The sequence below is a fragment of the Nothoprocta perdicaria genome, unplaced genomic scaffold (assembly GCF_003342845.1).
Source record: "Nothoprocta perdicaria isolate Ctin4 unplaced genomic scaffold, notPer1 scaffold_2, whole genome shotgun sequence".
Lineage (NCBI taxonomy): Eukaryota > Metazoa > Chordata > Aves > Tinamiformes > Tinamidae > Nothoprocta > Nothoprocta perdicaria.
In genome coordinates this window covers 13,207,073-13,230,274 of record NW_020455204.1, presented here as the reverse complement: position 1 = coordinate 13,230,274, position 23,202 = coordinate 13,207,073, and the positions used below count along the sequence as shown (strand labels likewise).

Below are 23,202 nucleotides of genomic sequence, written 5' to 3'. Positions count from 1 at the left end.
GAAATTTGTAAACCTCAAGGTTGAGAAAGTATAACCTGAGAAAACATTTTAAATTTGAAAAAACTGACCTTTCTTACATAATGGGAGAAACATTTTAAGTGACCTCTTGCAAAACAGTGAACATAGTTCTTCACAGAAGAATATGTCAGAACTAAGTACAAGTTAAACATTAGGTGTGTTTGAGGTACCAGCTTCTGTTCTGGTTATTGAGCTTTGCTATGACTTAAAGCATAACATAGATCTAATCTTGCAGCACAAAGTTGTTCTGACATGTGATACTACTTAAGTAGCATCATACTCTGATTTGCTCATGGCTATTGTGTTGAAAATGATTACTGTTTCCCTTTTGGATTTGCTTGCCTTTGTGTTAGCTTGCAGGAATGCTTTTTGAGGAGTGTGAGGAAGGTAGCTGGACTTTGAGCTGATCTATTCCTTCTGCAAGTCCCACTCCGTCTATAGCTATATTGCAAAGCCATTTTTTTTTTAAGAATCTCTAATTCCCTAATTTTAAACAGAAACACAAAATCATACCCACTCAGTTGGTTTAGAAACACATCTATTTTTTGTGCAAACTCTGGATTCTCTCCATATGTAGTTTTGCATCCTTTTTATTACATATGAGCTTAATTTCTATAATAACATGGAAGCTTAATCCTTTGATGGACTAAAAAATACAAAAAATACTTGCATGTTGCTTCGATTTTCATTTCCATTGCTACGATCAAAGCAGATTGTACCAAACGGTATTTTGTGTGGGAATAGCCAATGTGTTAGTACATTGGTAGTCACAGTGGAAATTCACTAATTAAAGCAGGCCTTTCTGAAAAGTATTTTCTGTATCCTTCCACACCTGTCGTTTAGTGTTGCTGGATGCGTTAGAATTAATGAAATGGATGTTTCACAGACCTTGGTGTTTAGTAACTGTCTTCAACCATGGATTACAAGTCATGCATGTTAGAATTTTGGAGCAATTGTCCCATATGTTGTGGAAGGGAAAGCAGAAAAATGTAATGACCAGATATAAGGGCAACCAAAGCCTTCAGTTGTGCACAGAGCTGTGCAACAGCAGCTAAAACGTCTCTTTTGCCTCTTCCCCTCTCTAGATCCCTGCAGCTCTCTCAGCCCGCCGTGCTTTACCGAGGAGGACCGCCTGAGCCTGGAAGCTCTGCGCACCATACACAAGCAGATGGATGACGACAAGGACGGCGGCATTGAGGTGGATGAAAGTGATGAGGTAGGAGCAGCAAGCCCCAGCGGCGCCCGCCTGCACCCTCGGTCCTCTTATGGAGTCCTTTTATTCCTGACTTTTCAGTTGTGGTTGCTCTGTGTGTGCTCTTTCCACTGCCAAATGTTTGAAGGTCTGGTTTCTAGAATTGTCAAAAAATGGTTGTTATTCTAGCATAAAGAAAATTCTCTCTGTAAAAGCTACTGGTTTAGGGGCTTGCATGTTAAAAGGGAAATGGTTTGTCTTTCAGTGAGGTGGTTAAGACTTGATATGGTCTTCTGACTAGTATTTTATTTTCTTTGCTTTAAAGTTCTTGCTTAAGGCATCACTGGGCTTTCTTTTTCTGTCTGTTGCAGACACTTTGACACAAAACTGCTTGTTACAGGAAGCAATTCAGAAATATTTCATTTTTTTTTCCTTCAGGTTTTATTGGCCGCTGATAAGCATCTCCTGCTTTAGGCTTAGGGGAGTCCTATTGACTTAAGGCTGCTCACACCTGGGTAAAGCTTGTAGCAATTGTCCTTTTAGTGCTTGTGCCTGTGTGGGGTTAATACGTAGGCTCCTGGCAAGCCAGGCAAGGGAGTTGCCTCTGTCCTTGTTCAGCTTTACCTTCTGATTCTCCAAATATGAGCTACGAAGAACCACACAATTCCAATGGAGAGAACGATCTGGAATATCTTTATTTTTGAGGAATAATCCGTTTGGTACCTTAGATGGTAATGTCGTGAGCTAGTTCAGCTACTGGAAAGAGCCCAACTCTAACTTTACAGGGTATATGTTATTTTAGCTAGTAATCAAAGTGCTTGTTCATTTACTAACTAGCATTTGGGACAGACACTTGGCAGGTCTTTCCAATCTCCAAACCAAAATCTTAGTGGTGGACAATAAGTCTTCTGAACAGTTCCCATAATTGTGTTATTATTTATGCATGAAAGTTAAGAAAAATAAAGAAAATACTGAAATACTGAAATAGGAAGCTTTTTGTAAGCCTTAAAGTACTGTCCTTGTTTCCAGTATGTTTTATCATCTTTATCTCTGAGCTTAAGTTTCATCCTCTTCCAGAGGAATGTTGGGATAAGTGCAGGCAACAGAAGCTAATCTTAAACCTGTTAGAATGATGGAGCTTAGAGCAGTCATGAGGGCCTGATGTCATTACAGCAGGATACTGAGCAGGGGAGACGGGTGAAACTGTATAGTCGGAGTACTCTGCTCAGCATAAAAAAGGAGACTGAAATACAACCCCTTTTCTGCTAGTTCACTTTTAATTATTGAACAAATAGTTGATAAAAATGATGGGTTTGTTTTGTTTGTTTGTTTGCCTGTAGTTTCCGTGCAGGTTAATGACGCTTGAGTGTTTGCATAGACAAATTTTCTTCTATGGCATTGAAAACAAAACAAAATTAGAGTTGCAGAATGGCAACTTAATTGCATCTTAAACTAGTTACCTGTGTTCTTGTTCATAACTTTCTCGTCAATGTTTTTTTTTCCATTTCTCAATCTGATACTTACACAAATGTAGTTAAAAATGTAGTTATCAATTTATCTGATATGCATATCTGATTAATTTCTTTAGCTCAGAATATATACTAAATATATACTAATATAAGTTAGTTTAAGAAACATGATTTTACTTAACAGAGCAATGGATTTCCTGCTCTTTCATGCTGCATGTTTTTGCTTGCAGTGAGACTTCTGGAAGGACAGTGAGAATGTATTGATTAAGTATTAATCAGCATAATCAGCATAATCAGCATAAAAATGGTGTATGTTGACAGTGAGGATGGAAATGTTTGTGAAAGATTTTGAGCAAAGCAAGGTAACTAGGTTTTAGGCTGTTCTAACTATTTCCATTTGCTAATCTAGTTGGGAAGTCCAGACGGCAATTCCAGGTAGTTCATTTGCACCCTGTTCTTTATATAATACTTCCAACATTCTCTTTCCCATTGTAGTTTACTTTCCTCTGTAAAGCTGTCATATGGAGTCGTTCTGTGGAGAATATATCCATTTCCAAGTATTGACTCTAATGCTTGAATCCAGAGAGTCTGTGTAGTTTTTTTAATTTTTAATTTTTAATTTTTAATTTTTAATTTTTAATTTTTAATTTTTAATTTTTAATTTTTAATTTTTAATTTTTAATTTTTTTTTTTATTTGGTGAAACGTGCTAGTTTTACTTCCTAGTTAATACTTTTGGGGAGGGAGGGAGGAAGGAGCTTTTGTCTTAGCAGTCTTGTTTTTTTGAAATGTTTTTGTATCTGGAAATCATGTAACTTTCTAAAATGTATCTGAATGTAAAACAATTTCCTTCAAAGCAGGAAGTGGAATTTAAGGATTGATTTGGGTAATTCTGTTGTAATCTGGGGTAGTTAATGACTTAGTGTGCAGCAATTAGTGTTTGAGGTAGGGTATTGCTTGGTGAACAGCGCAGAGGAGCAGAGCAGAGGAGGAAACGGAAGGACGTGTGTAGGGGGAAGCCCTTATCACTGGGCCAGGCCCATGTGCGTTTCCTCATCAGCCAGGCTGCCCTTCCTGCTTCACTGCTGACACACCGCGACTGCTTGAGGTGGTTTGAAGCTGTCGGCTGTGGAAGGGGCAGCTGGAAGGCAGCAGGTTGTTGGCGCAGCCTTTGGTGAGGTGCTGTGGTGGGCCCTGGGCCTCAGGAAGCATCTGCTGCCCGTGCGCACGTGGGATCCCTAATGGGGAGACAGGCCGTGTTCCGCATTGACACAGGCTTGCTGTCTGTGCCCAGAGGAACTTGGCATGGGCATCCTCCATCCAGGCAATGGAACAGGCCGATGTTTTAAATAGCAATGTCTCAGGGCGCATATTACATGTCTTGAAAGCCAGAGGTGTGAATTTACAGCTTTGCCTGCGTTTTACAAGATCACCTACTATGGTAGGCAGATATATTTGCTGTATTTTTACTAGTTGACTAGCATAAAGGGGAAAAAAAGGCTTTGCAGAGAGCTGGAGCATAAACTGCTAGCAGCCTGGTGAGAAAAGGCAGCTTGAAGCTCTAAGTGTCTCACACACAAGTGCGTGACGAAAAAAATACTTTCTCTGGAGCCAGGAGTCAATAAGAAACTAACTTGAGTGGCCTGAGCAACAGGAGGGGAGAGTAGCCCTAAAGTAAGGAAAAGCAGCTAGCTTGTTCTGGTGAGAAACAGTATTTTGGCTATAATAAGGTTTTTTGACAGCTTTTCTGACACAAGATGTTTAACAGGCCAGGATCTTTCTTTAGCTGCAAGAAAACATTCGAGATGGATGGGTGCTCCGAAGTTGTTTTTCTGGTGACTCCAGGTTATATTTCCCCCTGAAAAGCAAACGAGCAGAGAGGTGGCACAGATGTCGTGTCATGAGGGAGTGCGCTGCGCTTTTACAGGAAAAGGAAGGGATGGAGACTTGAGGCGGGGGAGAAAGAAAGCTGAAGGAATGAAAATGGAGAAGGTGCTTCAGTCATGGGTAAACAAACCATTAAAAAAAATCTAGAACTGTAATGAGTCCAGAATTGTTGCTAATTTTTAATTAAATGTTTTATAATAAAGAAGTGGTTCATGCTTTCATTAATTTGATTATATAATGAACTTGCTAGTGATATCCTTTATAGCTTGGGCTTCCTTTTTTTAGCAATGAACATGTTCCATGTACGTGCACATCGCAGTCTGTGTTACAAGCTCATTACTTCAAATATTATGAATTAATGTCATGATTTTGGCAGGATCTGGAGGAATAAATTTTGACATATAACTTCCGAAGCTGATGTTTTTTTCCTGAATTATGACAGAAGTAGGACCTCCTGTTGCGTTTGCATGTAAATGACTTGGTAAAAAAATGCATATTTTTATTCTTCAATTTCCTAAGCAACAGATGTAAAATTCAACGGAATGTGACTTACTAGGTTAGACAAGAGACCCGGTCCTTTTGGTATCCTGGCCTGTGTAGTGTTAAGCACCAAGTGTCTCATAAAAGTGCAAGCATTTCCATGACAGGAATCCTTAACAAATTGGCTTTTCCAGCTTGTTGACTCTACATAACTCCACATGGCTTTGCCTTTTCTGGAGCACAAGCGAACGAAGCGAAATCTGCAAAACGCAGATTTTTTTCTCTTTCTGCTTTTTGCACCTTGGAGTGGCTATTGATTTAGCGACCTGTTTCTAGGGGAGGGGGAAAGGCCTGCTCTGTGATGTTAGGAAGCCTTGGGTGCATGGAGCTAGGGGAAGGCTGCCAGGGAGGGCGCTAGGACCCGTCCTTTTGGCAGCGAGGAGTGGGAGAAGCCAGAACCTCCCAAGGCTGTCGAAGAAATCCAACCAGATATTGTAGGATGTGGGGGGTTATTCATTTATTTTTAACTTAAAGCTCGTGTGACATAGTTTGAGAGTTCAGTCTCCTCTTTTTACACTGTGCAGTGTATATCGGGCTCTTGAGAAATTTCAGGAGCCCATGTGAATTTTTAGCATTTTGTCTGGCAGGGCTCCTGCTGTAAGCAGACCCCTTCCTTTTTTTGTCTGGGAATATACATTCCCAGCAAGATGCTACATGTCCTTAAGAGTCACTTAGTATTTTGGGTTTTTTGTCATGATTGTTTGTATAATAAATACTCTTAGTTTGGTGGTTGTGTCCATGTAAAGTAGCTTATGCTTTAGAGTCAGCCCGTCAAGCACAATTCTGTGCAGCAAAGCACAGCTGGGATGCTGAGTCCTGGTGTTGCCCTGGGTCTGTTCTACATCGCACTGCACAAGAACGGCCTGCAAGGAACGCCTGATCTTTTGAACAAATCTTGGAGCTTCCTAACCCAATGCCACGAGTCTCGTTCCCTCGACGCCCCTCAAACTTACCTCAGATGCCCTAATTATCAGTAATCATCTTTATTTATGATTCAGTTTTAGCTCTGTTTTGGTACAGTTAAATATTGGAAGGTGTCATATTGAAAAGAATCTTTTTTTTTTTCTTTTTACATTTGCTAGGAAATAGTATATCCTAGTAACTTTAAACTGTGATTTTTCTGTGTGTGACTTTCACAGAAGAGCTGCTTGCATGGAATTTTACTATTGAGCTGCTGATTTGTTTACCCTGGGTTGTTTGAAAAGGCAGTGTCTTTTAGCACCCTGAAGCTCCGGAGCAGCCCTGAGCAGGAAGCAGCTGTGGCCAAAAACACTGCGGCCAAGGGCCGTGTCCGTGCAGAGAAGCTCTGTGGAGAAGCACCCCGTGTTGCCTGGGCAGAGCTGCACGGAAACTGCTCTGAGGGGCTGGGGGCTGGAGCCCCCCGGTGCCTGGTCCCCTGGGAGCCTCCCGGGAGCCCCCTGGTCCCCCGGGAGCGGCGGGGAGACTGCCCTGTCCCGTCCCTGCAGCGCGGCGGGTGCTTAGTCCTGCCCCGCGCAGGCTCCTCTGGCCTCCCCACTTGCAGTTCAAGGTATCCTGAAGTTACTGTGCAGCAGAGTAGCTACGGATTTACTCTGTGCTGCAGTTATAAACTTTTAATAGACCTGTTTAGGATAACAGATAACAGGTAAAATGTTCAGGATACACTTCATTCCACCTTCACGGCTATACACACTAGCTTTACACAGCTCTACACTAGTTTTTCAAGGGAAGATTCCTATTATGTTTGAATATTTACTATGTAGCATCCTTAAAAACTGTTCCTGTAATGGGAAAATTGAGAATGTACCTCAGTCCCAGTGGCTTGCTAATTAAAAAGCACACATCATGGTAACCTATTAGGTATGAATAATCTGACAGCAGTGGATGGAGGTGGCTGAAGTCTCTCAATGGCAATTAGGAAAAGGAAAGTTTTAACATTCTTCTGTGTTGTATTTTTAAAGAAACAGACCTGGAGGAAATAATCCTGTTTAAGGAATTGCTGTTACAGAAAGTTGGTATTCCTTAGCCAGGAAATGTTACTAATTGCTCTTAGAATAAACTTGTCAGTTAAAAGGTCTATTTTAAGTTTGCAAAACTGAAAATCAAACATACAAACCCTTACTCAGAAGAAAGTATAAACATGGAGTATGAGTACTTCCTTCTGCAATTAATGAGCAGGGTTAATTTTACTTTTCCACTGAGGTTTGCCTAAGTATGTAGATACTCGTTTGCTTTTCCCTGGCAAGGAGCAAGGATCTCTGGAAACTTCCATGTTTCTAGTGCTCTGCTTCTTTCTGTTTTGTCGTGTGTGCCTTTAGCTCCCAAGTGTTTCCTCCATGTCAATGGCCTGTTGGATTTCAGGCTTTTGTTGTTGTTGTTGTTGTATTTACTGGATTTTTGTGCCTGTTAGGAGATGTTGTGGAACCTCCTTCCCTGGAGGTCTTCCAAACCTGCCTGGATGCCACCCTATGCCACATGCTCCAGGGGTCCCTGCTGGAGCAGGGGGTTGGACTAGATCATCTCTAGAGGTCCCTTCCTCAGCCATTCTGTGATTATGGTACCAAGCACTTCCTGAAGAAGCTTGTGACTTCTGTGGTGTCTCCATTCCCTAGCCCAGCCCTGCAGTGGTGTTTGCTGCAGGCAGGACGGTTCCTTCCCACACGCTGCTGCGTCCTGGGCTTCGTACTGAGAACTGGCTGACTGGCACAGTATGTGAGATGTACTCTGGGGGATCAAAACTCAGTTTTGGGGTCTTTTATTCCTGTTTGATTTTTTCAGTATCTCATGTGGCAGTTGCTTGCTGTTCATAGTTTCACATGATCTTTATGTAGCCTAACTGCTTTATTGGTTTCAACTTTGTAGTCTAAAAAGGCCGTCTCCCTCTTAAGCAATTATGTTGGCTAAGATAATCCCTAGATGCTTTCTCTCAGAATTTGTTCCTACCTCCTTATTTAGAGTTATTTTTCTAACCTTTTCTCTGTATGCTTAATGACCAGGGCAACTGAGGAGAGATTAGCTGCCATGGCAAGGAACAACAAAAAAAATCTTTTTGCTTTATCAGAATTTATCAGAGCGTGTGTTTGTTTTTTTGTCTTTCTTCAATTTAGGGCATAATTCCTTTTCTTAAGAGACCTCCCATATTAGGCCAACTTTGGAAGAAAAATATTAAGCAAATAATGCTTGTTGATCATACTCATTCATGAGGTGAATGCATTTGTTTCTTTGAAAAATGACAATCTCGTCGTCGTTTTACAGCTGCAGACTTTAAAATTTACTCTTGTCAGACCTGTGTTACAGGACATATAGAAGTTGATTATTTTCTCAGGAAATGAGAGCAATTGCATAGGATCAAATACAAGAGGAGCTTTTTATCTTGGAGAAATCATATGTAAACGCGCAGTCACTCTGAGGAGTCTCTCCTGTTTTTTCCTTTTTTAAATGCAGCCAACTCAGGGTTCTGTGTGCATTGGTTTGCTCTTCCAAAAGAAAGAATAAAGAAAAAGGTGAATGCTTCAAGCAGTCTCATAGTGCAAACCAGTTCTTATGCTGTTGTCCTGTCCTCACAGCACATTCTGTTGTGCTTTACTTAGGCTTGTTTTCTGTATTTGTGGTGACATTTGTAATTAAGCTTTGCAGATTTTCTTCTCTCAAGTGGTTAGCACCGTGTTCCTGGCACTGTTGTGAGAACATCAGTTTATATGTTAACTCTTGCTCCCTCTCCTGGCTTTGTAGCAGAATAACAAGAAACGTTGCAACTTCTGCACAAATAGTTCTTTGCACTTCTTATCTAGAGGCTCAGGTAAGTTAAATTCAGAACATGTTCTTCTAGCACCTTATGCTGCTATGAGATGAGATGCAACACCTTGAAGGCTTTTGATTTATCTACCTTATTTCTATCTCAATATGTAGCATTTTACATAGTTCTAAACAGCAATGCATGTTTTCCTGGATAGCACCTGTAACTGTTCAGATATCCTTGTCCTACAATTGTTCATATCCTTTGCTGTTAATTAGCAGCACAGAAAAACAGACGATTTGTTTCTTAGGAGCAAAACTGATCTGAAGGACATCTTTAACTGAGAAGATGCCACATGTGTCCAAATCCCCTGTAGATACAGCATATGTGCCAGTCTGTTCATCTTTAGAAAAACCATTAGCCTAGGACGCCTGGTTTTAAGACAATTAAATGTCCATACGGGCCAGCTGGAGTTTCCAGGGTCAGTATATCACTACCCAGCAAGTCGAAGAATGAATGTTAAGTCAGCCTTAATCCTCTTATGGATGGAGACAACCTTTAGAGGAGAGGTCCACAACGTAATTGTCTCTTCAGTGCTTTTTTATTACAAGCTCCCCAAACATGTCCCCAGGACATGTTGGGGTTAGTAGGTACATAATGACTGGAGAGGAAAGGTAGGTCAAGCAACATCAGTTTTTTTTCCCCGTTGCATTGACTGTAAGGTTGTACTTGATCTAGACAGGTTTAGAAATGGTCATTTGAACAGGTAATCTTTTCTCCTCTTCCTGGTTAGTGCCTTTTCTTCAGTCTTTTCTAATTTACGAGTGGGGAAAAAATGAGCTCGTTGATTTCTCTGTGTGTATTGCATGGTAGTTGTGAGGATCGCCCAGCCTGGAGCTGTTGTGCCAATCTGAGAAGTACTCGGAGTTCACATGTGGGCTGTGGAATATGCAGCAGAGGTCACGGGGCAGGTATTTCTGTGTGGATGTACAGATGTGTGTATAGGGACAGGAACCAGCCCTTTATCTGTGGTGCCCCTTTTTATAGTTGGTCCCTGGTGCTTAGAAATTTGCTTCTGTCCCAGGACAAGCTTCTGTCTTCAGCTGTTCGCATGTATTTTGTAAATGTGGTTTTGACTGTAAATATGATTTTGGGTTTTCAAAACACCAGACTGGTCCGGTCCAGGACCCTCTTCTGTGGTTAGGATTTTAACACTGAAGAAGTGAAAGAATTAAGAGATGGTAAGGAAAAATGTGTCCTTGTACAGTCAGGGTTTAAAGTTTGTAGAATGATTTCGGTTGGGAGGAACCTTCATCAGCTCTAACCCTCTGTTCAAAGAAGGTCCGACTCATGGAAATCAAATCATGAATGCGGACAGAAAATTTGCCTCCCACCCCTTTATTTAAAATGGTACTAAAGGGATATGTGGGTATTTTGAGACTTTTATAATGTTTAAGGAGCAAAGAATCTGTAAACTGAGGGCATTCAAGCAGGTTGCTGACTAGATGCAATATGAATTATGAAATGCAATATGAATATCAAAGATCTAACTAGTTTTGACTATTTTAACATGCAAAATAAGACCAACTCTAGCCCTAATTTGGTAAGGAAATTGAAATGCCACCTTAACCTATTAGTTTATAGCAGCAGAAACTAAAGGTGACATGAATCACAAAGGGGACTATGTGATCTGATGTGAGCTGTTAATGGACTTCTTCAAAACCTGCCATATCAGCAAGAAGAAATATTGATAAGTTGCTTGCAAACCATCTAGTTAAATGGAAGTAATTTGCTGTTTGTGCATCACTAGGTTTTCTGCTTCTATTTAAATTGAGAAATTAATTCTGAGTGAACCTTATGCCCATGCTGCCTTTCTCAGCTTGCGCTGCTCTTATTGATCTGCAGTTTGTGGCTCATCACTTCAAGTGTGGGGGACACTGCAATTCCCCTGGCTCATTTTAAGTTCTACTTCAATGTCCATAATTGTGAACTTGAATTTATTCCATCCCACTTGCTGTGACGGGCAGTGTGGGAAGGGTGCTAACAACAGCCTCGGCTTTCTTCTGCAAGCCTGATGACTGGGCAATATCCCCATTTACTGATCTCTTCCATTTCCTTTTTATGTTATTAAGCAATTTCCAGCTATAATTTTAGCCTTGTAGTCCTGTGATACTTCAGAAGTGAGCAGTAACAAGCTGGTTTGGGATACGTGTTTGTATGAATGATATGATATGAAGTGAGGTGAGAGTTTTATGAGTTCTCCTATAAGTGTGTGCAGCAAAACTGACCTTGCTGTGTGGAGCAGTGGGCAGCCAGAGCGCTCAGAGAAAAGGCTGTGAAATTTTCTCTTAAGAACAGTGACTTAAATAATGTGCTTGGTGTTTCTACTGCTCTTTGGCTGAAATTATTGCACATTAGGTAACGTTGCAGATCCTAATATGCCAGAAGGGACAGGCTTTTGCTCTACCAAAGAGTCTGCATTTGAACTTTGTCTCCTATGTACTGCTGAACTGGGACTGTTTGGCCTGGAGACGAGCAAGGCGCACACTGTATGTGTGTGTTTATATACATATACGTGCACATGTGTATGTACTTGCATGCATATATGTTTCTAGCTGTGCTTATTAAAGGAAGTTTTATTGCAAGCATCCTGGACCTTTCTGATATTAGAAAGTATGGTCAGAGTTAGTCTCATTCAGTTGTATTTATTCTCTGTTCTTTCCTGCGTATCCTGTTCATTTGGATCTCATCTGTCCTTCACATCTGTAATAAATCTCTGTCTCTTCCTGTCTCTCTTTTGAATTGTAGCTCTAAAATATCAGTTAAATCTGTAAATAAATTAAAAAGGGGGGGTGGGGAAAGGGAGGTAGCAGATAAGAGAGGATGAAAGGGACTAATTTAGGGTATAGTAACTGGAGCAACAGTGCAATTGAACTTGCACTCGACCACTGGCATCCCAGCCTGGGAGGAACTAAGGACACTGACAACAGTGGACTGTTCCTCAGCTTGGGACTTATTAAGTGTCTGTGGCATCCACTTTTCCTGACAGTGCCCCTAGCTGTGATGATATCCTCCAGGACGTTTCCATTTCCGTGGCTTTTTGGCTCATGTTGGGAGAAAACTTGCTTGCTTGTGACTTAGTAGATATTGGTATACCATAAGTATAAGTGACGTGATCGCATGATCTCTGTTTTGGTCGTATGCTTTGCAAACATGCAAAGTTTAGTATTTTGGATGAGACTTTTTGTGAGTTGCAATGAATGAGATAGCTTGGTGTAATCTTCTGTGCTTGGAATACAACTGTTCAGGGCTTTTTTTTTTATGATGAAAAAGTAGATTTAAGATAACTATGCTTTTTAATTTGATGAAAAAGAACTCAATTTTTTTTGGTTGCTTAACGAAAAGGTTTTATATGTAGCTAACCTTTATCCCATCATAAGCAATGTAGCCGGAATAGCGGAGTTTGGAAGGGATTCATTCAGAAAGGACTGGGGTGTCTTCAAATCACACGTGGGCTTGACTTCAATTAGATGAAGTGATTATCTTTAAAACAGAGAAGCATGCAGTAGGACTTGATGCATTCATGATAAATAACTGTAGATCTAAGCTGTATTTAGTGCTGTCAAATTTGTTGTGCTAATAACTGCAGCTTCACTTTTCCTGGGATCTGATTGCAGCAGCATTTCCTGAAAGAAGCCTTAATCTCCCCTTTGAGCCTCTGAAGTGGTCACCTTGCATGAGTCATGTGCTGCTTGTGTGGAGAAGGGTTAATGACGGTTCTCTTCTGCCTGATTCACTTGCAGCCTCTATTTAGAAATTGATTGCTGTATTGGAATTTAATATCATGTTTTTCCTTTCCTTCAGTTTCTAAGGGAAGATATGCAATATAAGGATGCCTCCAATAAGCACAGTCACCTGCACAGGGAAGATAAACACATCACCATTGAGGATCTGTGGAAACGCTGGAAAACCTCTGAAGGTAGGTAAAAAGGAGCTGCTGGGAAGAATGGCTATTAAAAAAACATAATTTATTAATCTTCATCAATTGAATTACACTGTCTCTTTTCAAGCATCCTGAAAAACTGGTATTGGTTTTTATGAACTGTGGATAGTATGTAAACACAAATGAAAGCTCAGTTCAGCTGGTGTTAACTTCCTCTGAATGTACTGGATAAATTGAGATAGGTGGCATAGGCACCAGTAAGAAGTTATAATATATGAAAGTAACTGTTGCAAGCATTGAACTGCTGATAAATGTGCTTTAATGTAAGCAAGCCTTAGAGTCTGCCCTCAGACTCTTTTTCTTAAAATGTATGTAATATAGCATACTAATTAAAAAAAAAAAAAAATCCACGTATTTTTATTTTTATCCAAATGCTTTTGGGCTATCGAGAACTGAAATTCTTTGTCTATAGTGTTTTGAAAAACCTTGTTTCTCTTGGTGATATTGGAATAATCCTCACCCACTCCCCCCATTTGAATCAAAATAACTACCTAGGCTCCCTGCCCTGCTTTTTCCCTCCCATTTAGGTGTGCTCGTGGTGAACACAAGCCTAAAAGTTGGTATCACTTGATATCAAAGTAGCAACCAATGAGGAATAAAACTAGGAAGATGTCATTGATCCAGCTAATATAGGAAGTCATTTGAATGCAGTATGGGATAATATACTAAGTTGAATTAAAAGTGTTTTCTGGGTATTGTATGTGCTATATGTCTAGATTTCGGTCAGTAATTTTTAGGCCAATCTCTTTAAATGTTCTCCAGGTATTTATTAAAGAGGATTCTGCAGAATGAATATATTGCAACTAAATTAAAACTGCAGCAGAAGAGAATTGCAGAGCAAATTACTTGACTACAGTTATTGTTCTGACTGTTACGAGCTTATGGCTAACTCTTTTAAAACCCACTGTTTAGTAACGGCAGAAGATCTGTCTGTTGTATACAGCTTAGCACATTTCTCTTGAATATAGTGAACAGCAGGAGTTGGCCTTACAAGATTGAGGTCTGTTACTGAAGGAGTGTCACGTTGTGCTGTGGTTGCTTATGGTGACTTTGCTCTGAATCCTGCTGAGGAAACTGAAGTAGCACCAGTGGGAAGCCCTTATTAGACTCCCATTGGCCTGTGGTGTCTTTTGCATCTACGACACCTTAATTTATGCTGAGCAGAATTGCTTTTTCCATAAAGATTTCTGAACTGTGCCTGTTAATGTGAAATGTTCATGTTCTGCTTAAAATATCAGTCTTAAAAGATGAATAAGGTTTGAGGGAAGAAGTAAAGGGCACAGTTTATGGAAAAGCAAGTACACTTGCTTGTCTGTTGGTCTCCTGGGATTAAGAAAAGTGGAGGTTATATTTAATAGCTTGGGAAGGGGTATTTGAAGTGACTGTTTATGTGGAACTCTGAAAATTGCATCCATGTTAAATTTGAGTCTTTAAAGTGTGGTTTTTTTGTTTGTTTGTGGGTTTTTTGAATCCTTAGGGGATATTCTGTGCTGCTGCAAATTATAGAAATTTGAACTGAGGGCTGCTGTAGTTCTCATGCAAAGAAAGAATCAAGTCATAGCTGAAATCAGCCATACCTAGCTTAATGTTGCTGTGTTGCAATGTACTTTTGAGTCCTTTGGTACAAAACAAGACTGTAATTTTAGTTGTTCTTTACGTTTTGTGTGACTTTTTGATTTTGTAATCTGAGGCCGTAGACAGGGAACTTTAGAGCCATAGCAAAGAACTAGCAAGTGTTAGAAGCACAAGAAGCAGCTGCCTTCCAGAAGTCCTTCTGGTGTGTGCTTGTTTTATGGTGTTTGTCTTGACTGTCTCCTGTTCTTTCTTAACTAAACAGGATTTATGTGTGTACTCAAGTCTTTAAACAATTCAAGCCTGGTGTTTTGTGGGCTGAATTGGAAGGTGCAGCTTGGGTGTTTTTTCTGCAGGGGCCTTAAGGCAGTGGTAGCTGTGAAGGCAGCAAAGATGGTAGATGGCTGTTTGCTTTGTGTGTCTGAATTTCAGCCTTCATGCAATTCCTTTGCAAAGGAATTCTGTTTCTCAGGGGTGTCTGCCACCTTTCCCTCACAGAGGGGGCTGAACCTGTGTGAATTTGGGTGCTATCAGGAGAGAGGTGTCTAGGTCTTTGGCAGTAAGGGAGGCTAAAATCAGTGCAGAGCTTTTGAGAGCCCTGCTTAAGAGGGAACCAATTTGGCAGTAACCCAAGGTGAGTCTTTACTGACCTGTCTCTGCTGACCTGTCTGTGGAATGGGTAAGATGCTGCCGTTTGGGGGAATGTGGCACTGTCCCTCAAACTTGCTTTTTGTGGCAATATGAAACAGTAGTAGCAGCCCTGGGGTTCCCCACTGCTTCGTTATTTCATTATTGGCACACTAATGAGCCCTCTCAGAGGTTGGTTTTCCAGATTGCAGAAAGCCTTGCCTTGCCGTTGGGGCTGCTTGGTCTGCAATGCGCAGGGTGCTCTGTAAGCTGAGGACTTCTCTATAACAGCTCCACCCTCGCTGTGGCTTTTATTTTTCTCTTAACTCCCCTTCTTTCCCCTCTGTCATGTGCGTCTGTGATCCCTGGTTCTAGCCCGAGGTCGCACAGCACAGCAAGTGGCCTTGCAGCAACGGGAGGAGGCAGTTGTGCCCCACGGAGAGGCTGCGGTCGCGCTGGCCCTTCTTAGCAGGCGGCTGCCGTGGGTCTTGGGATTGTGGGCTGGGAAGCGCAGAGAGGCCGTGCCCAGGATGGCCGTGCCCAGCAGCCTGGCCAGCTGGGAGCAGCACCCTGCTGCAGGCTGCCCCTCCTCTGCAAGGGGAAGTAAGAGTAGCTCTAATGTCAAACCCTTGAAAAGCTAATCTGCCCTTAGCTGCGCACTTCAGCTGCTTCTGTCTCCTTTGCTTTTCAATACTGTTTAAAAGTGTGCTGGCAACAGCTTGTTTTGTGCTAATGCTGCTGGTGAAAGTCCTGCTAAAGCAAAACTAGCTCTTGAATCCTCCTGTATGTTCAATACAGAACTGTCTGAAGTTGGTGACATTGTCTTGCCTGGTTCACGTATTCTCAATTTTAAACTTAGTATTTGGCTATCATTCATTCCTTGCTATAATACATGAATGAAGTGACAGGCAGTCCCACCTTCTTTTCAGTCATGAACAGAGGTTGACAAGGAGCAACTCCTGTGCTGGATCAGTTTGAAGCAGCTCTTGCCTCTCTCACTTCCAGTCATGTTATTGCAGATGACAAAAGCGAACAAGAATAGAGCAGTTCCTACAAGGCTAAGTGCTGCACAGGGGAGTAAAGCCTGTGGCTCCTGCAGCTGCCTGCCTGGGACATGCTGCTGACATCCTTTCTCTCACACTGTCTGAAGTAGGTGTGAGGGAAGAATTTTATGCTTAATCTTTTTGTTCTATGCCTTTAATACACAGTAGTCATCACCTGCTACTGCAGGATCTGAAGGACTATTTTTTAGGTGCTTAAAATAAGGAAACATTTATTACCTCAGCTAATTAATAGGGGCTGTCACATTCTAATTGGCAGTGCAGAAGGAGCCGAGTTTCAACAGGCTCCCGTGACCTTCAGCGCAGGCAGCAGAGATCCCTCCTCTCCGATCACATTTCAGTCAGCCACAACTGCTGCTGCTGAATAAGAAGGCCCATTTACTTCAGTGCTGTGTGCTGTGTTAGAATATATTTATGTATTTGTCACAAGTATTGCTTGATTTGTCTTCAGTAGTGTTGGAAGAACTAGAAGATATCAACTGAAAAAAGAACGGAGGGAGGGAGAGGTAAATCTGGGCTTCCAGAGCAGTTAGAGAAGGGGGGAAGAAGGGGCTGGTGCGGTTCTGTCCCACCCAGGACACCAAGGGCCTCAGGGGGCCGACTCTGACCTTCTGCCTGTGCAGAGCTAACCTGTAAGTGGTACAGCAGGTTCCAGGGGGGAAAAAGGCAGAAAATGACTTTTCAGCTGAGTACAACTGTTGCACATGTGGTGCAGCTTCATCTTGGGACCTTCCATGCATTGCCTGGCTGTGGTTGACTGCTATAATTTGAATAGTTTTCTGTCCAGTTCCTGTTTGTGTATCTCACCTAGCTTTCTTAAATGTATAGGTGGTTTGTTGTGGTTTGTTTTGGCTGTGTCAAATCAAAGCAGTGTTCTTTAAATGAATTTGTGAAGACACTTTCAGAAGAGAAGTTTAGTTGATGTTTTCTTCAGTCTTAACATTCTTTTTCTGAGATGCTCAAAATAACTTGTAAATATTATTGTTTCATATTTGAGAAACAATTGAGAGCTTTTACAGTGACCTGTGAAAATGACCTGTTTGTAAATGAAGCTGAAACATCTTGCATCGAATCTTGAAATAATATGACAAAGTAGAGCACAGAAGGAAATGGGAGAGTGTCCTTCTGAAAAGGCGGGGTGTGTGTGTAGCCATTTGCATAGATATAAGGCAAGCTGTTTTGCATCGTTAACTTTTTAGAGACCTATTTTTAGGACCTGTGAAATGTGTTCTGGTTCTGGTCATCTGGAATGATGAGAATCTGAAGTGTTTAGACTTGACTTTAAGTTATACCAAGGGAAATAAGAATAATTTTGTTCTCGGTGTACATGTGGTAGTGCAGTAGGCTGCAATAGGAATTTGAACTAGCACAAGTTTCAGCCGTTTGCAGCTTTCCTGTTGAGTGCTAAGCCACTTGTTTCTCAGGAGTGATTGTGCAAGTTCACTGAGAATGTGCCTTCAGGACATAAGTTTCCCAAAGAAAACCTGTGCCCAGTGTTATCAGATGCAAGTACAGCTTGAGAGGGCAAATATTTCTTAAAATCAGGTGTCTCTTCATGCAAATAGACCCCTGTGCAGGAGGTGGTGGTCCTGGGGTTTGTCTTGCGATGCAGACGAGCTGCTGCAGAGCGAAGAGGAGAGCACGGCTGCTCCCTGCTTTGGGCAGTGTGAAGGTGGAAGCAGCAGCAGCTGGGAGCATGTATTGGCCAGAAGCTGATGATTTATAGCAAAATCTGTGGATAGCATTTCCTTGTTTTCTTATAGCATCTGTAGCTATGAACGGCTATGTAGACCCTTGCAGTTATGAATCCAGTGGAAAATTGACCTAATCTACACACTCTAAAATATTATTTTCTCAGTGGGATTATTATTTTGTATAATGCAGAATGTCCTAGGAGTGACTTAAATGGTCATGTTGTGTGGACATGTTCTGAAATATTTTCTTTTGGTCTTTTCTGCCCCCTTTTTTTGTCATTTGAAGGCATGAGCTGCTATGAAGATTCTAGTGAAAACAAGCAGATAAGGCCTTGTCCTGGGAGAGGCCAGAGGAAAAAAATTGAGGTTCACATCAGTAGATAAAAGTCACAAGATACTGTATTACTTCAGGGAGGGGGGAGAGAAATCTCAAATATTCTCTGGAATTTTTAATAAAGACATGTTTCTTGTTGGTTACACACTTGTTTGTTTAAAACTTGCCTGGACTGCTACTGTGAGGAGCATATAATGAAAATGGCAAAATGCCAGAAACATATTTAGCAAAGGTGAGTACTCATTTATCTATAATTATATTAAGAAAAAACAAAACTTTGCTTGTTGTAGTCTGCTTTTCTGTCACTTGCCTTTTGAATCATGCTGCTGCTGTTTCTGATTATCAGTGTTATTAAGCAAATGTTTTTCTTCCAGTTCATAACTGGACCCAAGAGGAGACTCTTCAGTGGCTGTCAGAATTTGTTGAATTGCCCCAATATGAAAAGAATTTTAGAGACAGCAATGTGAAAGGAACAACGCTTCCCAGGTGAATATTCCCCCTGTGTCAGTCTCAAATGATTCCCTGTAGGTTGCTGCTTTTGTCCGTTTTTGGAACAACTGTCTGAGCCTAAACAAATGTGCTCAAATGCAAGAAAAGAAGTGCGATTCTGAAGAAATGTTGTTATTATTCCTGCCAAATTATTTCCAGATAAAATTTCCTTCCTGCCACTCCTTCCACCTTATGTCTTGCTGCTGCAGCTTTTATTGACAGTGATGACTGTGTATGGTATCTAACTTCGTTTTGCACGATTTCTAGCGTGTTGTTTGGGTAAACATCAGCACTGTTGGCAGAACCCCTGCTCTTGAGCCTAACTGCTAGATTCCAATATTGCATTTAGAAGAATGGGTGACACAAGACCTGCAGATAAGCTGGTACCATTTGTCTGTGCCTAGTAGATTTATTTTGAAACGGTTTCAGAAAGTAAAGAATAGGAAACAGAAAATACCGTTTTATACTTCTCATTCTAACACATGCTGAGATGTTTTTTGATGACACAACTGTCACTATCATATATCCTATTCTGTTTTAATTGTGTCGCTGTAAAAATATATAAAACTGTGTGGGAAAAGTGACTACACTTTGACCAGTTCTGGCTAAAGCTTACGAAGAAGTAGGTAACACTCTTGTATCATTAACAGGATTGCAGCAAATGAACATGCTTTCATGATTTCACACCTGAAAATAATTGACCGGAGCCACAGACAGAAGCTTCAGCTGAAAGCCTTGGATGTTGTTCTGTTTGGACCACTCACACGTTAGTATTTTTGTTGTTTTATTTCTTACCATGAATTGTGAGAATTCAGTATAAAAAATGGTTTCAGTGACATTTCTCGCTGTATGTAGGACAGCTTGTTTTGTTTTGTAGATGTATATTGATGGATTATTTGGCATGTGTTGTGGAGCTGGAAGGAAAAAGCACTCAAGGTGTTGGAATCGAGTAAACTGGCTGCTGGCATATGTAAGGTTCTGCAGTAATTTTAGTATATCCCTCCCTAGACTGATGTATATTGCCTTTTCTGTCACCAAAAAAAAACCCTATCTGTGTTTTTGGCTGTGTTTAAGTTACTACTTCCAGCTAACGTTACAGCCTATCCTCCAAAACAAGGCAGTGGTAGTGGTGCAGAGCCAGTCCCAGTCTCTTTTGCGCAGACTTGGGTTTAAGTATGCTTGGATTTAATGTTACAGTTCAGCATCTGCTCCATTTTAGCTCATGGAGATGCCTCCTTACCTTCAGTGGTCCACAGGCTTGCTTGGTGGTATCCCTGAATTAGGAAGCCCTCTGAGAGCTGGATGGTCGTTTAGGAAACTAGGCAGTGGCTCTTAAAAAGGTAGCACAGCCCTGGGCAGTCAGATTTTTAGGGCAGGGGGTCTAACACACTGTCTTCATGTGTATCTTTAGGGCTCCCTCTTCCATTGGAGCAGTTCTGAGATGCTTAATTCTGCCATAGCGGCTTAGTTATGCAGCATTATCATAGCTGAGATTCTTTTTTGTTCTCTTCTCTTGCTGCTGGTGGAAGCTGATTAGCCCTGAAACCAGTGCAGTTCTTGCACAGGCCTTTACCAGAGCTGCTGAGCCGTGGCATGTTTGTCCCCATAGCCCTTGTGATGTGAAACAGATCCACAACGAAACTGGTTATGGATCTGCAGCTCTTAAGCTGTAACTGTCATGATCTGAAACGTGCTTTGGTGTTTCATACTTGACTGTTAGTTTAGTCGATAGAATTGGGACAAGGCCGTGGTCTGCTGAAGTCATAGAGACAAAAATCCAAGGCCTGGTTAAGTCTTAGGTTGAAGTGGTTATTCTTCAAAACAGAGCCCCAGGTTCTTGAAAAACTGATATATGCTGCACTAGTTATATTGAAGCAATTAAACTTCCAATCTTCACATTAGGAAATTAATTGCCTGTTTTGCGATCAGAATTAACAGAAGTTGTGTTTTAAATGTCTGTTTTACAGAAGTTTATATAACTGCAAAAAATGTACAAGCAAATTGCATCTGAATGTCAGATAAAACAGTTTTAGAATTCAGACTTTGCTTTTTGAGTGTTGCTGCTAGCAGTAGAGTCCTTTAAAAATCTACTTTATTTCAGACAAGTGAACTTTTTTCTTGTCATTGAATAGTGCAGGGAACAGATTAGTGTGAATTTATTCAAAGCATAGCTTGACTTCAAAGTTTCTCCTAGTTTTTCCAGTTGCAATTTGTAAGGCTATAATTAAACTCTGTATAAAGATACAGACTGTGTCATGTAAAAGATTATAGAGCTTTGCTGTATGTGATGTAAAGTTTTAGTATAGATTTTGTATGTTGCTTTGGAAATCCTCTCAGATGCTTTGGAAAGGGGGTTGTCAGAGAGGAGGTTTGAGATAAATGAGCTGGATTTCTGTTTAGCATCATGTTCCATCACCTGTAGGCTGTGAACAGGCCATTTCCACGGTGGCTTTCTGTACCAACTGTGTAGATAATGATCATGTTGTTCTCTGTTCAGGTCCCCCTCACAACTGGATGAAGGATTTTGTGTTAACGGTTTCTATAGTGATTGGGTTTGGTGGCTGCTGGTTTGCATACACTCAGAACAGGACCTCGAGAGAACATATCACAAAAATGATGAAGGACTTGGAAAGTCTCCAAACAGCAGAGCAAAGTCTTCTTGACTTGCAGGAAAGGTATAAGAACTAAAAAAACCCCCTCAACTCTTCAATGAGTTGTACTTGTTTTTATTTTGAGGTGAAGTACAAATACAGATTGTTTAAAGTCATAAGTGACTTGATTTTAAGCTGTCTTTGAATTTTGTTCATCTTCATTTTTCACAGAAATTCCCATTTTAGTAACATTTTTTTGGTTAAAATTGTGTCTGGATGTTTTAGAATGTAATATGAACCTAAGGATGCAAGTAAAGAATATAGAGCTTCAGTTGTCTTTTTATTTATTGATTTTCCACTTAAACAAGAAGACATTTCTTTACTGTGGGGGGTGGTTGAACATTGAAACTGCTATGTGGAGAGGTTGTATCAGATCCATCACTGGTGCTCTTTAAAACCTAATTGGATGTGGTCCCTGGAAACTTACTGTAGCTGTTGCCGCTTGAGCAAAGAGGTTGGGCCAGGTGGTCTCTAAAGGTCTCTTCCAACCACAACTGTTCTATGATTCTGTGAGTCAGAAACCTGGGGGTTTTTTGTTTGTGGTCTTTTTTTCATAAATCACAGTTTACCTCGGAATCTATAGTTTCTTGACTTAGAAATGAGATTATCTCTTATCTCTCTCTCTCTCTCTCTCTTTTTTTTTTTTAATTGGTAGCTTCTGTAGTATATCTGTGCCTTCTGTAGGTCGGTTTTGTTTGGTACTTTATTCCCTTTACATCTTTAATGAAGGTTCACCCTAAAGTGTCCATATTTTATCTGGTATTGTGGCCTGCAGTTTTCTTACTGGCTTGGATATAATTGCTGCTGATTCATGCTGTTTGCATGTTCTTGTTCTTCCTTCTGTTGACTTATACCAAGACTTGTAGCAAATACACTGTATATTTTCTTATTCTTGCTCACCTCAGGCTTGAAAAGGCACAAGAAGAAAACAGAAATGTTGCTGTGGAAAAGCAAAATCTGGAGCGCAAAATGATGGATGAAATCAATGATGCAAAACGGGAAGCCCATCGACTGCGAGAGCTGAGGGAAGGAGCTGAATGTGAGCTGAGCAGGCTCAAATATGCAGAGGAAGAGCTAGTACAGGTACCTGCAAACTGTAATTTTAGCATTGACTTTAAGTTGATGGTTTTAGCTGATGTTTAGCATCAGAGCATTTCTCTGATGCTAGATTTCAATGAAAAAATATAAATCACTTAATGCTTGTCATTGTCCATCAGTCATATGCATTGTCTAGTAAAATGCTCTCAAAGCTATGAAAAGAAACATGGATTGTGTATTAGGCTATATTCGTAATACTATATATGATTCATACAATATACTATTCATCATGTATTTAAGTGTAGAGAACATAATACACACCAGAAGAAGTTTTTTTACTATCTTGTTATCAGACCAGAAATAAGAGCTTTGTTGCATTCTTCTGAGTGGTAATGGATTAGTTTATAGAACTAACTCAAAACTTCTTGCATTAGAAGTATATTGAAACATCAGGTTTGCGACTATACTGGTAGGAAAAAAATCTGAGAGTAATATAAAATGTGGAAAGTGATATACTGTGGTTCACAAATGCCTGATCTGCCTTCTTAATGGCCACTGGCACACATTGAAGCTGTGCAAAACTTCAGGGTTATTACTCTGCGGAGGGGGGAAAATGTGTTTATATTTCACTTCTGCTGTCGGTTCTAGTGATGGTCTTGATGAAACTTTTATATTTTTTGATAGGTTCGAATGGCTTTAAAAAAGGCTGAGAAGGAGTTTGAGCTGAGAAGCAACTGGTCTGTTCCTGAAGCTTTGCAGAAATGGCTTCAGTTAACACATGAAGTTGAAGTACAGTATTACAATATCAAAAGACAACATGCAGAAATGCAATTAGCAATTGCCAAAGATGAGGTACTAACTTTTATTATTTAGCCACTTAGAGACTTTTCTGATCTGGTGCTCTGATATATGG

At 40.7% G+C, this 23,202-nt stretch overlaps 1 protein-coding gene across 1 annotated transcript in view; it reads left to right on the top strand.

Moving 5' to 3' along the window:
• Positions 1 to 23,202, top strand: part of STIM2 (stromal interaction molecule 2) — a 63,294-nt gene that overhangs the window by 27,068 nt on the left and 13,024 nt on the right. Inside the window, exons 4-10 of the mRNA XM_026037502.1 lie at positions 1,104 to 1,234; positions 12,685 to 12,799; positions 18,486 to 18,597; positions 19,251 to 19,366; positions 21,098 to 21,275; positions 22,157 to 22,334; positions 22,974 to 23,141. Of these exons, the coding sequence (XP_025893287.1) occupies positions 1,104 to 1,234; positions 12,685 to 12,799; positions 18,486 to 18,597; positions 19,251 to 19,366; positions 21,098 to 21,275; positions 22,157 to 22,334; positions 22,974 to 23,141 (998 nt within the window). The remainder of the gene's footprint in view (positions 1 to 1,103; positions 1,235 to 12,684; positions 12,800 to 18,485; positions 18,598 to 19,250; positions 19,367 to 21,097; positions 21,276 to 22,156; positions 22,335 to 22,973; positions 23,142 to 23,202) is intronic.